The following is a 16590-nucleotide window of genomic DNA, read 5'->3' on the forward strand; positions in this document are numbered from 1 at the left end:
CATGGAACATCTGAGTCAACAGGCAGGATGTGCTAGCCAACAGTCTCTGGCCTCTCCATTTGACCTGCTACAGTCAATGCAGCTCTGGCACTAGCAGCAGCCAAAGACCTCTCCCAAACCGATTACTCTTTCCTACGTGCTTATTTTTCCAACAGCTTGGGGGAAGAAAGCAGAAGCAAAGAGGCAGACTGCAGCTTTTTAAGATTTGGGGTGGTGTTTTTTTTCATGTCATCTGCCATTAAAAACATTTTGGGTCTTAGAAGTAAAAATCTGGAGGTTTAATACAAGAGATCCCATCCATCCAGCCTCTCAATCTATGAGGGACAGTTTTGACAGACAAAAGGCAGGTTCTATGCCTTGAGGGCTTTAACACCAGAACACAGAAAAGAGATCACATGAGCACCCAAGAACAGCTTAGTAACACCTCCACATTCTCAAAGACTTCAGAGAACAAGCTCAAGAAGAGAGGCAAGAGGACAGAAATGGCAGGGAGCACACCAGTTCCCCACATGCAGAACTAATCTGATCTGCAGCACTGGGCTTACACCCAAACAGTGCATTTCCCCAGTTGCTGGGCACAATCCTGTCAGATCTCATCTTCAGGCTGCCTGTCACCTCCCTGAACTTTAGAGAAAGAGAGGCTGCAAGCAAGAGTGTGTGCAGGAATCACTGTAAATACAAAACCAGTTCTTTGAAAATTTGGCCCTCATACTGCAAAATGTTTTGCTGGGCAAGTTTCTGCAAGAATATTCAGCATGCTGTAATTGTAATAAAATGACAGAGAGTATGGCAAAAGTTTTGAAAGCCAAGCAGACTATAGTTATGGATTACAGCTTCTAATTCATTCTCAAGATTCATTCTGTCTTTGAACTACACATAATCACAATGTATTAGAGCTGAACGAACTAGGAGTGACAAATCATACCTATAAGTTTGAAAAATGTGCAATTCCTTTTATATTTATTTTGTCTAAGGAATAGCGAATAAGCTTTTCAACAATTACAGTAGGCAAATGTAAAAACGCTGCACATTTTACCAGGATTGAATGTTAAATTTGTGTGGGGATTAAGAGGCAGAGTGCAACAAAGTAACATCAAGGATGATAAAAAAAATCATGTCTTCGAATTTCAGAGTTAGTTTGCTCTGCCATCTTCTTCTTTCCCCTATCATTCCATTCCATTCCATCCTACTTTGACCTTAACAGTTTATGAAAGCATCTTCTAACAAAGAAGCATAGTTCTGGCCTAATTGCTATTAGCCATCACCAAACCAGATAAATTTTGGGACCCTCTAAAAAACAATCACAGATCTTACAGGCAAAGAAGGACACAATCACCAAAAGTTTTTCTGTTTACTAGAGTTACAATGTGAAAGACTAGAAAAGTTGTGCCAGAATAGTCTTTACATAACTAGTCAATTTTCACTGGGTGCTTTTTGTATCAAAGGTGGCAGTGCAGGGGAATGGACATTCCCACACAGCAATCAACCATAAGGAAGAAAAGAATTATTCACCAGACAGATACTCAAATGTGTCTTAGTTGTGCAAAGACTAACGTTCTGGCATAGAAAAGTACATATAGCTAAGTTAAAAATCTAACACTTGAACAGACAACAAAATATTGATGGGAATCACTACACATTCACCAACCTGAAGAGGATATCTTTATTTCTTTGGACCTTTATTGTCTGTGGAACAAAATCTCACTTGCAGAGAGGGGAAAAAAATTAATCCAAGCTGAGTCAGTTAACTGATAAAAATCAGTAGCTAGAGCTTGTTAAGTGGTTTTACAGGAATGCAAAAGTGAATGGCCGTCAGCAACATTAGAGCAGTCACCCAAAAGAAAACTACAGACAAGTTCAAGGCTTTGGTTTATGCCACCAGACAAGTTAGCACTCCAAATACATGACTCTCGCGGACAACTAGGGAAAGAGTGTTTCGAGCTATTCAGTATCTTAAAGGAAAGCAAAAACACCATAAATTGCATATGTGCAGCTTTAAGACATCCAATAGTCCAGAACTGGACACTAACTAAACCTTGTGTCTTACAATTTACTTTTGTCATAAGAATTCAACAAGTTAATATTCACTGCAGTTACATTAGTAACACATGGAAATTATTGCTACAGAAAGAAAAGTTTCAATCTTTAAATACAGAAGGAAAATACTTAAAGCAAGTTACTTTATGAATAAACTGAAAATTCTAAAGTTTTTTTCTTGCCCAGCATGATTTGTGTACTATACAAGAAGATAAGTAGAAAAAAGATGGATTTTTTTTTTTGTTACTGTTGTTTAAGTGGCATGATGCTGAATGAGGAAGAAACAGCAGTGACAAAAGAATAATTGTTGTTGAGTAAAAACTGAAGAGCACTATGTGGTTTATAAGGCGTTCAGGCAATAAATGAGATAAAACCACATAGCTCAGCGCAGATAACTCCTTGGTTTAAGGCGTAAGTTGTAGCTTCAGGCATGTTGACTTCAGTCTCCCAAACATTCTCCTTTCCAAGAAGTCACATTACACACCTTTACCTGAGCATCTTTGCCAAAGGAAGGAAACACAAGCTGGAATTAATACCAGCTCTTCCTACACCTTGGCAGAACGTACAATTTCTTAAAACAGACAAACATACTGTCAGTGCTGTATTAAATTGTAAACCATTAGCCAGCTGCACGAAGAGTTTACTGCAAGGGGTGGCAACTTTGAGAAAACAAAGGATTTGAGAAACATCTTATTACTTTAAGTGTAGCAAGAGATACTTTTATTCTGCAAACATGGAATAGAGACTTCATATCACCTCATTCAATAACATAACAGTCATTTTGGGCCAAGGCAATAGTCCACGTAGCTTAGTATCACACTGCTGACAGCATTCAGCAGCTGATGTTTGCTGAAAGAGTATTAGAACAAGGGAAGTACTGTTCTTTATTCATCAAGTACACCAACTCTAGCTTCTGCTGCTGTGTTGATTGTGGAAAAAACTCTCTCTGACCTCCATTTCATTGTATTAATAGAATGATAGTTTTCTCCCTTACGTATAAGTGATTAAATCAAAGTTTAACAAAAAAAAGTGTGGGGGGAAAGAGTATGGTTTTCCAAGCTCAAAGAATTTTGCAAACTTTCTGAAAACAGATCTCAATCCCCAATCCTGTCTCACAAATCTTAACCATATGTATTTGGACTGAAATACACAGAGAGAGGACTAACCATATGCTTTGCTTTATTGGCTCATTAAGTCACAAACATTCTGGACCTCATTTCTGACCAGAATTGATGTGTTGAACATTGGGAACATGTATTTCTTCATTCACCTCACATCGCCCACATTAAATATTACTGCTCGCATGCGTCCACAGGTTCTGAGAGAGGCTTGTAAAACGCTCGCAGACTCCCAGACATCCAAGATGGTACGCTTCCCCAGCACTCGAGTGCCACGCAGACTGGACAGCACTGCTACTTGCATTTTTACTTGGAAAGCCTCAAGTTGCCACTAGTCTCTGAATGTGCTCATGAATAATGCATTATAGAAGACTGTTTAGAAGAGCCCCAGAATCAACTTCTACACCCAGTTATGTCTATGCAGTCTCATATCAAAGGGATTTCATAAAGTTGAGAGAAATGTCTTTCTTCAGAAATCATAAAAACTCATCAGCATGCTTCTTCCCTTCTTCCCCAAGCAATAGGATAAATTTTCTCCAGAAGACAAACTACTATCAATATGACCTAACCAGTATTTAAGCCTAACAATCTCAGCAGTATCTTTTAATACCCACAAAGCAGATTAAAAAAAGCTGCAGAGTAGTCTGTGACATTTAACAGTCCTGTGCAATACCAAATGATGTGTTACAACAGCTACTGTTCCAACAACAAAAAAAAAATATATATATATATTCCATACAAGCCTAACATCATAGTTGGTCCTTCAAACTTACTTGATTAGGTAGGAAACAGTTACAGCAATTTCTGATCAGTACTTTCATGCAAATAAGAGTAAAAAAAAATGTTCCGTATAACTCATTTTGAGACAGCTGAATTTGCAAAAAGATTTATGCTATTGAAGATACTAGTTTCAAAGAGCACGCATGAACACATACTTCTGCTCCCCCCTTCCCCAGAGATCAAGCAGCAAAACCCCTGTTTCATTTCAGTAGTACTGGATCCACACTGTACTAAGAGAGAAGTAACACCTGCATTTGGAGTAAGAAAGTTTATTTCTGCACAGAGTGAAAAGCTCCATCTTGTTTATGACTTACCTTGACCCTGGGCATCACTGATGAAGAAAGCTGTGACAGCTAGAAAAGCCAAGAGGTAACAGCTCTGTATCTCATACCGACCAAGCATCTTCCTCCCCTCAATACACGCAGTATCAGCAGATCTGAAAACACACAGAAAAAAAGACTTACTAAACATGCAAAGATAAGGCATCCACTTTAATGAAAAGTGTGGGCAAAATTTGGGTTCCACTAAAATAATAGGAATTTGCCATAGACATCAGTGGAGCGAAGATTTAATCCTGACAGTAGCTTTATAACCAATGCATATTTTAACTGAAAGGGACAAGGAACCCCATCTGGGCTACTCCGCAGTTCTGAAAACTCAGCCCATGCAAAGGGAAAACCGATATTCTTTGCTAAGCGTACATGAGCATTGGAAGTAGAGTATGCTATACATAACAAAGGCAAAATGGGTGTCTCTACACAATCCAGTGTTTCAAGCACATTATCAAGATACCTGTGGTAGAGAACTCTGCAGCTCTCAATAGCAAAATAGGACTAAAACTGTCATCTACTTTATAAAAAAGCATCCAGAAGGGGATATTAAATTATGTATTTCAAGATTCTGTAATAAAAAAGTGAGATGAGAACTGTCCTGTAATCCTACCATAAAACAGAACACACGTGCTCAGTAACCCCAGTGAAATAATCATTGATCAGTTCAACCAAACAATTTTGCACACCAGTTGTCAAAAAGGCAGAACTTTGTTATGAGGAACACAAGCCCTCTTCTCACTGTCCTCTACAGCCTACTCTATTTTTCCTTTTTGTATCTTTTTCAACGTGTTCTGTGCTCTCCATTGTACTACCTGGCACTTACAGCAACTAAAGCAGACAGCTCAGAAGGCATGGAGCATATCAGCTGAGTAAGCACTAATTCTATATGTAGGTAATGCTACGGTCAAAAATATTTACTCTTAACTTAGTCCGTTATGAACATCAACACTTTGGAGTGCAGCACTATATGAGCACTCAAGGTAGTCCTGGGTGAACTAGTTGGGTTACAGGAAGCAATTCTGGTGCCAAAGAACAAGTTCCAGAAGCGGTAACATATCTGCCCAGAGAAGCCAGGTTAAGAACAGCACAAAATTAATTACCCGAACTTGGCCTTTAGCGTTTTCCAGTACAGTTACTCAACATATACAGAAGCACCCTTCAAGACACATCAACACGTTCACAGCATCATGCTTATAAGCATTTATCTATCACTCAACTTTACTGCCCTGGTTTTAGTCAATTTTCTGGGATAGGAAGAAGAATTTTTGCTGCCCTCTCCTGTTAGTATTTTACAGGAGAACTGAATTAAGATGATTAATAGTAGATTTCCTGCTGTCAGCAAAGAGTCAGCATTTGAAGGTTTACTTTGGTAAATTTTGGTTTATGTATTTATGTTTTGCAGGTGGCTCCTATTTACCTCCTGTGTCATTTTCTCTAATATTCCCAAGATACCATCATTCAATTTGCTCTCCATGTTTTCTTTGTCTTCTGAGGAAGGCACAAAGCAAGTGGTTCAACCACTATCTAACATAAAAGGCAGACTGAAGTACCTCAACCATTGTTAAACAGCTAGGAGGGTAAGACCCACATCTCCTTCTCTCTTCAAGTATTTAGACTTTGCAATAGGTCTACTGTTGCAAATCCCAGTCATGAATGCTTCATATGCCACCTAGAAACATATAAGGGGCTTAATCATTGTGAATTTCATCCCCACAGGAGGTTGCCCAAGTTTTAGCCAAATTATCAACAAATATCACAGTACTTCAACATGTATTTTGAATCCACCTCTTACAGTATAAACCTCTCAAGACAGAGGCAGATAGCTAGACCCAATAACAAAAGCATGCACCAAAATCTGCCTTCGAACATGTCCTCCAGATGGAATTCAGAAACTGGAGCAAAGTGGCCAGGTTTCCTACGGCATGAACACAGAGTCAGACACCCAAGGACTGGATCCAGAGTAGCCAGCACAGTCAGCAGACAGTTGCCTAGTGACAGGCAATAGGAAAAACTAAGACAGTTAAGTCTTAAAGAGTCTGAAACACATCCCTTGTGTGTCTCACATTGGGTATTGAGGCTTCTCCCCTTGCTCCAGGACTCAACCTGGAGCAAGCAAATGTAGGCTCCTCAAAGAACAGCATACAACTCGTTCTTCATTGCAGTCACCACTGACGATGCGTGGATTTCCTTCCATGCAATAACCCAGATGTTAAAATACTCACTCGCAGTGGTAGCTCAAGTCCCCATCTGCGAGATTCGATATGAACCCTCCTCTCACATAAGGGCTACAAATACTAACTGACAGGTAACCCTGCGTAGAAACGCTCCCTACGGCTGCTTCTAGAGGAAAGCCACAGCGCAGAGAAGTCAGATGTATCGGGATATGCACAACTGGTGCTGGACAAACTAGGCACGAGGTCACCTCTGCAAGGATCCGCACTTCAAGGCTCACTTCGCTAGGAAAGGCAACCACCCGCCTGCCGGGAATAAAAATAAATGTCCGAATTCCTCCTGCTTTTTATATATTTCACCTTGTAGTAACTATTTGGTAAAGCAGTTACCTGACAGAATCGCCCCCGCAGCAGAGACCAAACCCCACCCCTCCCAAGCCGAGAGCCGGGCCCGTGAGGCGAGCCCCGCTCCCCCGGCTGCCCGCAGCTCCTCTCCCGGGAGGGCTCCGGGCTTCTGCCTGGTGACGGGGCACCTTCTCCCGAGGGGACAACCCGCCCCGGGAGGAAGGCGCCGTACCCCTCCTGGCCCGCACCGCCCTGTCCCCGTCCCCGGGGCAGGCGGGTCGGCGCTGCTCGCCTGCGCGGGAGCCCGGCGGTTCTCTCCCGAGCCCCCGCAACGCGGCTCCAGCCCGGCCCGAGGAGCCGCGGCTCGCAAACACGGCGCCGCGCCAGACACCCCCCCCCTCCCCGACTCCTCTCCGGGGCGCTCCCCGCCACCGGCCCCCGCGGGCCCCCCGCTGGAAAGCGGGCTCCCCCCAGGTTAAGAAAGGGACAGCTGGGAGTTCGCTGCCGGGCTGAGGCGAGGGAAGTGCCCTGCGAGAGCCGGGGACTGCCCGCCGGGAACCCCGCCGCGGCGGGGGCGGGCTCGCCCGTCCGGGCAGCCGCCCGCTACACCAACACCCGCCGGGCGTGAGGAGCCGGGACGAGGCGATCCGCCTCGACGCGCCGCGGGCGGGCGGGACGATGCACCCGCGGGGGGGTGGGGGGGAGAACGGGGGCAGCAGCCAGACCCCTCCGTTGCGAAGAGTGACAGGTTATTTTTTAACTACGATTATTTTAAAGTTAAGGCTTTTGCAGGAATTTATAAGGGGCTCCTCCTTCCCGCCCCAGGCTTGCCACTTTCCCCCCCTCATGGGCGGCCCGTCGGGTGGGAAGCGATCCCGCTCCTGACCCCCCGCCCGCCTCGCCCCAGCCCTGAAGGGAGACGACGCGGAGCGGGCACCGACCTGAGCGGGCACCGGCGGGGGAGCGGCCGGTGGCGGTGCGGCCGCTCGCTTCCACGCGGGGCTGCGGGTGTCGAGACGTCGGCGGGAGACCCGCTTCCCTCCCCTCTGGCCGCTCTTCCCCTGGCCGCGCCGCATCTGATAAGGCGAAAGAGGAGCGCGGGGAGGCGGGCAGTTATAGAGCAGAAGGTGGGAAGCGGGGCCGGGGAGGGGGAGAGGCAGGAGCGGCGCCTGAGGCCCGGCCCTCCGCCCCCGCGGCCCAGCTCCGCGGCGGGGCGCGGCCAGGTGCGGGGGGGGGGGGGGGGGGGGGGGGGGGCAGCGGGCAGGTGCCGAGTTTTTCCTCTGTCCTCTTTCTTCTGCTTTCGCTACCTTTTGGCTCGTTTTCCCCTCCCCAAAGTTACTCGTCCGCTTCGCCTGAAACGGTTTAGAAGGTGCCTGCCCCGCAGTACGGCTCGGAGTGCAAGTGTCTCCCCGCGCTGGGTATTGCCATGTGTGGATTAATGATTCATCGGGAAAATATTTATATTAAAGTGTTCCAGTACTTGTCTGGCTTGGTATAAACCTTGATGAAAGGCATCGTGCTACGTATGCACGTTTTTGCCATATGCGTAGACACTGGAATTGCAGCATCTATATTCATATAGAAATATGAGTTACCCTATGGTATACCCTCCTGAATTTACAATTAAGGCTACTAAGAAAGTTTGTAAATCCTGAGAATTTAAGAGGTGAATGAAAATACTCATTACAGCGTGCCTGGTCATCTGTATAAAATGACAAATCGCTGGAGGACTGCAGTTAAGACACAGCAGGTGTCAGTGAGCAGAGATGTGCACCCCTTTCTTAATGCGAGGAGGAGCCCCTTCTAGGGAAGGCAGTAAGTCTCGGGGTGATGGCTGTGGCTAGCTGTGTAAAGCAGGACCTTCTATTGCTGGGTAAGATTCCCAGTCCTGCAGAGTCTTCTCCAAATTCACAGCGCACAGGTATCTCTCCACGTAAACTGCAGAAGTGTTTGTGCTTTAAAGTGGTCCAGTTGTTTTCTATAGCCTAGGTTAAAAAGCATTCCTAGGTCTAATAAGAATCTCCCTCATCTAGGAATCTGGGAGATCCTGTCCTCTGCAGTCATTCGGCACCACCAGCTGTGCGCAATGGCCAACACTTGTACCGGACAAGAAGAGAGTAGCTTGCAATATAACAATTCCTCTGAAGCAGGAAGATGTTCAGCTCAATTATGCTAAATGCGATACATTTTGTACCTTTCCAGTCCCTAATTTATGCATTTAGCTAAGCAATAATAGCCAGAAGACAAGGAAGCAGATGGATAGGTCTATCTGCGGTGCTTTTGAAGACTCAGTAGGGAGATAAATCAGCCTAATCCATGACTGCTTGCTGGCTCACGTATTTCAAGGCAGGACAAGGAACAGCCTGCCAAAGGGAGAGTCTGGCTCACTCTCTTTCTCTCCCTGTCTCTCGTTTTCTTTTTATTCTTTTTTTTTTTATTTTCCTGGATTTATAAAGTAGTATGCAAAGTCCACGAGCACCATCCTGTGGCTGTGTCTAGTCAGAGTACTGGGAGTCAGTAAAAAGTCTCGAGGATCCCACTGACCAGTAAATAGATTCTGTAACTCTCTGCAGCCTTCAAATGACTATGTACTTTAATTTTTAATCACCTGTTTGCATCAAAAATGAAACTAGTATTTTAAGTTTATGCAAAGTATATGCTTTCAAGTGTAACTCGGCTTTTTTTATTAATGTCAGTTAATTTTCCTGATTTACAATGTTATTTTTATATCATTTGTCCACATTTTAGAGTGAAGCACTCTTGTTACCATGGAGCTTTACTCAGCTTCCTCTGGAAAGCAGCATAGAACTCCTCGCATAATTACAAGGAAGATCTCCTCTTGTTTAGAAGTTCAAGCTAAAATTTAAAAAGTGAAGCTTCATTGAAAGACTCTGTATAAGTTGCATATCTGGAAATAGATTAAGATCACAATACGCACAATATTAATGTACAAATGATTTACCAATGTTTCCTTCTTGTCTTCCTTCCAAAGAAACCCTGGACTTTTGGGACGAAATTTACTGAATGTGAATTGACCCTGTTAATATACCTTCCACTATTTTGAATTGGCCAAACCTCAGTGATTTCAAAAGAGCAACAATGATTTTTACAAGGGTGTGTAGTGATAGGACACAGGGTAATGGCTCTAAACTAAAAGAGGACAGATTTAGATGAGATATTAGGAGGAAATTCTTCACCATGAGGGTGGTGAAACACTGGCACAGGTTGCCCAGAGAAGCTGTGGCTGGCCCTCCCTGGAAGTGTTCAAGGCCAGGTTGGATGGAGCTCTGAGCAACCTGGTGTAGTGGAAGGTGTCCCTGCTCATGGCAGGGGGTTGGAATCAGATGATCTTTAAGGTCCCTTCCAATGCTTACCATTCTATGATTCTATGATTTACAGCCACCACATTTTAGAAGTATTCACACCAACAAGATGTGGATCATCCTGTGCTTGGGTAGTATAGCTTCCACGAAATTTCTGTAAATAGCATTACATGGGAATGATACTGAAAACACATCTGGAAACAATTTCACGAATCCAACACAAGAACAGAATCACAGAATCACAGAATCACAGAATGGTAGGGGTTGGAAGGGACCTCTGTGGGTCATCTAGTCCAACCCCCCTGCCAAAGCAGGGTCACCTGCAGCAGGCTGCACAGGACCTTGTCCAGGCGGGTCTTGAATATCTCCAGAGAAGGAGACTCCACAACCTCCCTGGGCAGCCTGTTCCAGTGCTCTGTCACCCTCAGAGGGAAACAGTTCTTCCTCATGTTCAGCTGGAACTTCCTGTGCTTCAGTTTGTGCCCATTGCCCCTTGTCCTGTTGCTGGACACCACTGAAAAGAGTTTGGCCCCATCCTCCTTACACCCACCTTTAAGATATTTATAAGCATTTATAAGGTCCCCGGGTTTATTAGTGCAGGCTGGTGATCTCAAAGTGAGCTGGGCTGAGTATCTAATGGTACAACTGAACAAGGTGATGGATGACTGACAGCAGTATTTGTGGAAACTGAATCAGAAACCAAAATAATGGATGTTTTTGGTGGCTGTGGGGAAGAATTGTGCTGTAGTTACCAATCCTCCTTTTTTTTCTAATATCCTGTGGGTTTTAGGATATACTTAGAATATTTCTCTGACTTTTTTGATACACTAATGAATGCAATGTTAGTTGCTATGCCATTTTTCACAAGACTTGGGAAATGAGAATATCAAGTTTGGGAGATATTTTTAAATTTCAAATAATTAAAAACTAATTAGGGCTTATATTCTTTTATTACAATGATGTATTTAAAGGGACTAGTGTTTTTATCTCCTAAACTAATGTATCTTATGAAGAGATGTACATTTTAAATGCTACCTCTCCCCCAGCATCCAAAAACATCAGTCATATGAATGATTTTGACTATGAAACATCCATTTGCATGACTCGAACTAGTCCCTAGGCCTAACAACAACTTGTAGATTTTTTTTTTCTGTTAAAAGAACTAAAGACCACGAAGACAGAAGTAATATTTGAGGTAAAGCATAGCTGACTTTTGATTAACATTTTGTAATTATTATTAAATATAATGGTACATACAGTACTCTTGAAAAGTGGTTTGCCAAGATCAGTCTGTCAACGCTTGCAATAATTAAGTGATTTATGAAGTCACGTGCTGAGAGATCGGAGCAGGACTTAGGACTGTATTCCTCCCAAATTAAAAATACAGAAAAAATATTTTAATGAAAAATACAGTTGTGATACACCATCTTTAACGTACTAGCCATGCTTACATTTTAAAGTTTCTTGTCTTCAGTAGTTAAAACATTTTCACAGTTATTTAGTTGTATGAATATGCAGTGAAAAGACTTCTGAAAGGGTAGCTGTATTTTGTGAAATATGTTTTTCTAGTGACTTTCTTTGTGCTAGAGCTGTTTCCCTGTAATCAACCCCACAAATGTGGCTTTTTACAGCTCTACTTTTAGTCAGGAACTGACAGAGTAGTCCAGCTTTATTTTGTTATCAGTTGGCATGTCTGATGAGTCATTTTCATTTCCTTGATACTTTTAGAATATTTCAGTGCTGTCAGCACTTTAGGGAGCTGCTAGCTTTATTCATCTGAAGCTTATTACACATAATGAGGTAAGTGAAAGGGATACGTAGGAAGCCAGATTGCTGCCATGGCCATTGAAGTGTAACTGATCATGTTTAGGGTTGGTCCTTCTCCTCCAAATGTGCAGGAAAGGGAGCAAAACTGGGCAAAGTGAGCACAGGGAGATGGAGAAATACAAATAGTTCTCAGTCATATATTTCTCTGTTCATCTTTCAGTATGAGTGTTCCAGAAGTCTGTGGGAAGATTGACAGGTTTAGTGTTTTGTAAAGTCAGTTTTTTATTCTGTGATCAAATCAGATCCTTTTAGATTTGTGAGGTGAGGTTCATCTATCCTAGGTTTAGACTTCCACATCTGAACTGGCTGCTGAGCCCTTTTCTGGCCAGTGATGAGGAACAGGCATGTAACTTGTATGGCCAGTGCCAAGGAGACACGGGCAGGAGCTAAGCTCCCTCTTCTTAGCCTCTGTCAAGTGAAGCTTATCCAGATCCATCTGGGGAGGGAGTTGAGCCGCATGTTTTAGTCCGTGAGCAGCAGGGAGGCTGAGTTCAGCCTGCCAAGAAACTGGAGCCCCAGCCACTAATTCCTGCACCCACGGCCTCCTCGCAGCTGCAGTGAAAAGGCAGTCCAGCAGAGCAGTGACGTTATCCTCTCAGATGTGCATCTGTGCTCACACAGTAGGAGCCCACCTTACCTCACTGGACAGGGAGGGCTCATGTGCACTCATTCTCCCTCAGGCTGCGAGGAGAAGGAAAAGTTTCCTGGTCTCCTTCTGGGCAATGTTCTGGACCCGGGAGCATTACACAGGATCACAGAATTGCTGAGGTTGGAAGGCACCTCTTGAGATCATCTAGTCCAACCCTCCCTGTTCAAGGAGAGTCATCTAGAGCTGGTTGCCCAGGGCCAGCCAAGTTGAGTTATGACTGTCTCCAAGAATGGAGACTCCACAACCTCTCTGGGCAACCTGCTCCAATGTTTGGTGACCTTTCGGGGGGGGAGGGGGGAGAAGTGTTTTCTAGTGTTTGGGTAAAGTTTCATATGTTTCTATTTGCAACCATTGCCTTTCACCCTGTTTCTTGGCACCACTGAGAAGAATTTTGCTCTCTCTCCTTCCTGCCCTCCCTTCAGGTATTTATGCATATGGATAAGATCTCCCTGAACTTGCTTTTCGCTCAGCTGAACAGTCTCAGCTCTCTTAGCCTCTCCTTTTATGAAAGATGCTCCAAGCCCTTAACCATCTTTGTGACCTTTCATTGAGCTCACACCAGTAAGTCCATGTCTCTGTTGTACTGGGGAGCCCAGCACTTGACCCAGCAGCCAGATACAGCCTCACCAGGGCTGAGCAGAGGGGAAGGATCGCCTCCCTCAACCTGCTGGCAATTGTCTTCCCCATGCAGACCAGAAGGATGTTGGCCTGCTTCTCTGTGAGGGCAAATTGCTGGCATAGCTTGTCCACCAGGACCCCCAGGGCCTTTTCTACAAGGCTGCTTTGCAGATAGTTGGCCACCAGTATGTACTGGTGCCAGGAGTTATTCCTCCACAGGGGCAGGACCTTGTGCTTCCCTTTGCTGAACTTCATGAGGTTCCTGTTTCACCATTTCTCCAGCCTGCTGAGGTCACTCTGAATGGCAGCACAGCTCTCTGGTGTATCAGCCACTCCTCCCAGTTTGTTACCACCTGCAAACTTGTTCAAGGTGCACTCTCAACCATCCACCAGTTCATTAATGAAGATGTTAAACAGTATTGGCTCTAATTAACCCCTGGGGTACATCACTAGTCACTGGCCTCCAGCTGGACTTTGTGCTGCCCATCACAACCCCCTGAGCCCAGCAATTCAGCCAGTTTTCAATTTCTGTCACTGTCCACTCGTCTAGCCCGTGCTTCATCAGTGTGCGTATGAGGAAGTCATGGGAGAAAGCGTTACTAAAGTGAAGATAAAGAACATTGCAGTCAAAATGCAAAATCTGTAATCACTGCTCCCACTTATTCCCAGACTGCATGCTGAGACTTTATCAAGCGTCCTGAGAGAGCGTTGCATTTGATGGGTCCTGAGAGGCTGCCAGCACGATGGCAGAGGCACCCTCAGGAGAAAGGAAAGACCAGGCTTTATGATGTTTGGATCTAACAGCAGCTGGAAATAGATAGGGACAAATACAGCATTAGGCTGGCAAAAGTGAGCGCAGATTTCTTTTCACTGGATTACACTGTGGTGCAGATTAATTTGCGGCCCACCAATGGTACAACATAACGCAGTGAGGGAAAGGTTCCCCCCATTTTTTACTGAATAAGCAGAAGACCAACAGATTCTGGCTGGCTGTGCCAGAAGTAATATTCTTTGGAATGAAATCAAGGCTGAAATGAATATTTAAACCCATGAGAGCTGGAAGCAATGCAACGGTGGTCTTTGTAATATATACCTTGAGTAATGAATACAAGAGATGTCTGGAACAAGGAGGAATTCCTTTCCAAATAACATGCATCTTAAGCTATTACCTAAAAGAAGCAGAGCTCCTTGTTTGTCTCCTACTGAGCTTCTTGTCCGAGCTCCTACCCTATGTAATCTTGAACGCTATAATTACACGTCTCTGGTCTGCCTCAATCTACTTTAATCACTTTTCTAGCGTATAGGTCCATGAGAGTAAAATTCTTGACAAAAGAAGCAAGATTTGTTAAACGCTGTCCAGTGATCCATTTTTCCATCTTGTTGGTTAATGCAAAACTATATCTTTTCAGTTCTTCTAATTTACAATTTTTAGAAAAGCATGTCTGTTCATTAGACTCTGAAAAATAATCACAGAGCTGTCTCCTAGAATAACACCACACGACAACACACAGGGGTTTTTGCCGCTGAATAAACACCTGAACGAAACCCTCCTTTAGGACAGCAGTTTGTATTGCTCACAAATTTTATTCATCTAAACTGTTTCCTTTGTTCAGTTTTAAACAGCCTGGTCCTCTTTGCTGCTTTTGTTTTAAGGGATATGAAATGCATGACGAGATTCAGAGATGGGTGCTTTGTTCTCCTACACAGTTTTAAGCATTACAATTAGAATTTTCAAGAATAGACTTAGTTTTCCAATATGTTAAACATAAAAAGTTAGCTTTCCATGAAGAAAATACTGAATTAACCTTAGCAAAAATTTTGCGAAAGATAAATGATACTGCCATTTGTATTTGCTAAAGAAAAAGCTACTATTGTAAAAAATCATAGCCTGTATTTCAGAGTAATTTTATACAAAATGTGAATGGAGAAAGCCAAGAGAAAAATTAATATTTTACCTGTTGCAAACAGCTCAATAAAATTGCCCCACTCAAATACCCACTGAAGAAATTCAGTATGCCTTCCATTGTCATATTTCAGGGGCATTTAAGCAGCTGAAATAACCATCAGTTAATCATTCCAATAAATATCAATACTAAATGGAAACCTCACTTTATCAGGTACGAGAAGGAACATTTACAGCAGTTTTTAACATTTTTTTCGGTTGTGAAGCAGTAACAGAAGGGGGCAGCCTTGGACAAAAATCTCTTTTGTGTATTAACAAGCCTCTGCCTTTCTAGCTTCTGCGTATCGAAATTCAGGTACTGTGTCTGCTAGAAAAACCCACTTTAGCGGTCTCTGTGCTTTGATCTACATTGTGAGAGTCAAGAAACGATCAGCTATAAAGACCTGTATTACTGAGCTTGTGTGCAGAAGGGTTCTGCTCGGCCAGAGCCAATTCATATAAAGCTCCTCTGCGGAGAAGAAGGTGATACCATGGGATGGACTGCGGTGCTGCTCAGAATTACTGCTGACGTCGCAGAGTGGTACTTACACTGCAAGAGTATGTGTGACTGTTGTCAGTGAGCTGTCCCTCAGACTGAGATGGTCATTTGCTGTCTCAAGATTTGCCAAGAATTGCTGGGATAAAGAGAAGAAGGAGGCAAAGTTTTGGTTCTGCTCTGCATGTGTTGCAGAACTGGCTCTCTGTGTCCCATATGCACCCAGGAAGTGCTTGGACACTTCTCACTGAACATGATTTAAGTGCTTAAAATATAAAGCCAAAAATAACAGGAAATTACACAGAAGGACAGCAAGCTTATATACTAGCCTTAAACAAATATCTGGCAGTAATTATGCTCCAAAGCGATTGATCTGATGACTTGAAGAATTATAGGGTATTGTGACAAAGAATGTGAAAACTGTAAAAAGGAGGGGCGGTAGTCTACAACCACAAAAAGCAGATAACATCTCAAGAGCTTTTAGGTTAGCTTTCCTCCCCCCCCTGCCCTCACAGACTATATTTTACATGGTTGTGCAAGTTTTTGCAGCATCTGGATCTTGCAGTGAGCACCACCTCAATTCACATTCTTCCAAAACTCCATCCATGGTACTACTCCATTTTCCAGTGTTTGTTCATTAAACTGTAGTGACGGACTTTTCATCTCAGACTTTTTGACAAAGCACTGAAGTCCACGTCATCTCTTTTTTGTACTGTTTCCTTCAGATTATCACTATTTGGGCCATTTTGTGATCTTTAATTTACTGGTGGCATCCTTCATAAATGCTAGTTTAAATGTTCATGTAATATTGGCACTGGTCACAGTGATGTTCTTTATCTTACAGTTCACAGAAAAAAACTTGTCCGTGGCCTGTTTAAATTAGTACAGTGCTTAAGGTAAATCAGATTACAACAGGGCCCTGTGGAAAATAAAGCCTTGAAGAATGCAATGT

General features: G+C 43.6%; 1 protein-coding gene across 6 annotated transcripts in view; it reads right to left on the reverse strand.

Annotated features, from left to right (window-relative positions):
• The window catches only part of COL14A1 (collagen type XIV alpha 1 chain), a 130268-nt gene extending 122470 nt beyond the window's left edge, over positions 1-7798 (reverse strand). For all 6 annotated transcript variants that reach the window (XR_012763383.1, XM_075415625.1, XM_075415626.1 and 3 more), the window contains exons 1-2: positions 7725-7798; positions 4250-4371 (exon numbers count right to left, since the gene is read on the reverse strand). Coding sequence is in view for 5 of the 6 variants with exons in the window: in XM_075415625.1 (XP_075271740.1) it covers positions 4250-4337 (88 nt within the window). In the remaining variant the exon portion in view is untranslated. The remainder of the gene's footprint in view (positions 1-4249; positions 4372-7724) is intronic.
• Positions 7799-16590: the final 8792 nt, after the last annotated feature.

Source organism: Opisthocomus hoazin, chromosome 3 (genome assembly GCF_030867145.1).
Source record: "Opisthocomus hoazin isolate bOpiHoa1 chromosome 3, bOpiHoa1.hap1, whole genome shotgun sequence".
Lineage (NCBI taxonomy): Eukaryota > Metazoa > Chordata > Aves > Opisthocomiformes > Opisthocomidae > Opisthocomus > Opisthocomus hoazin.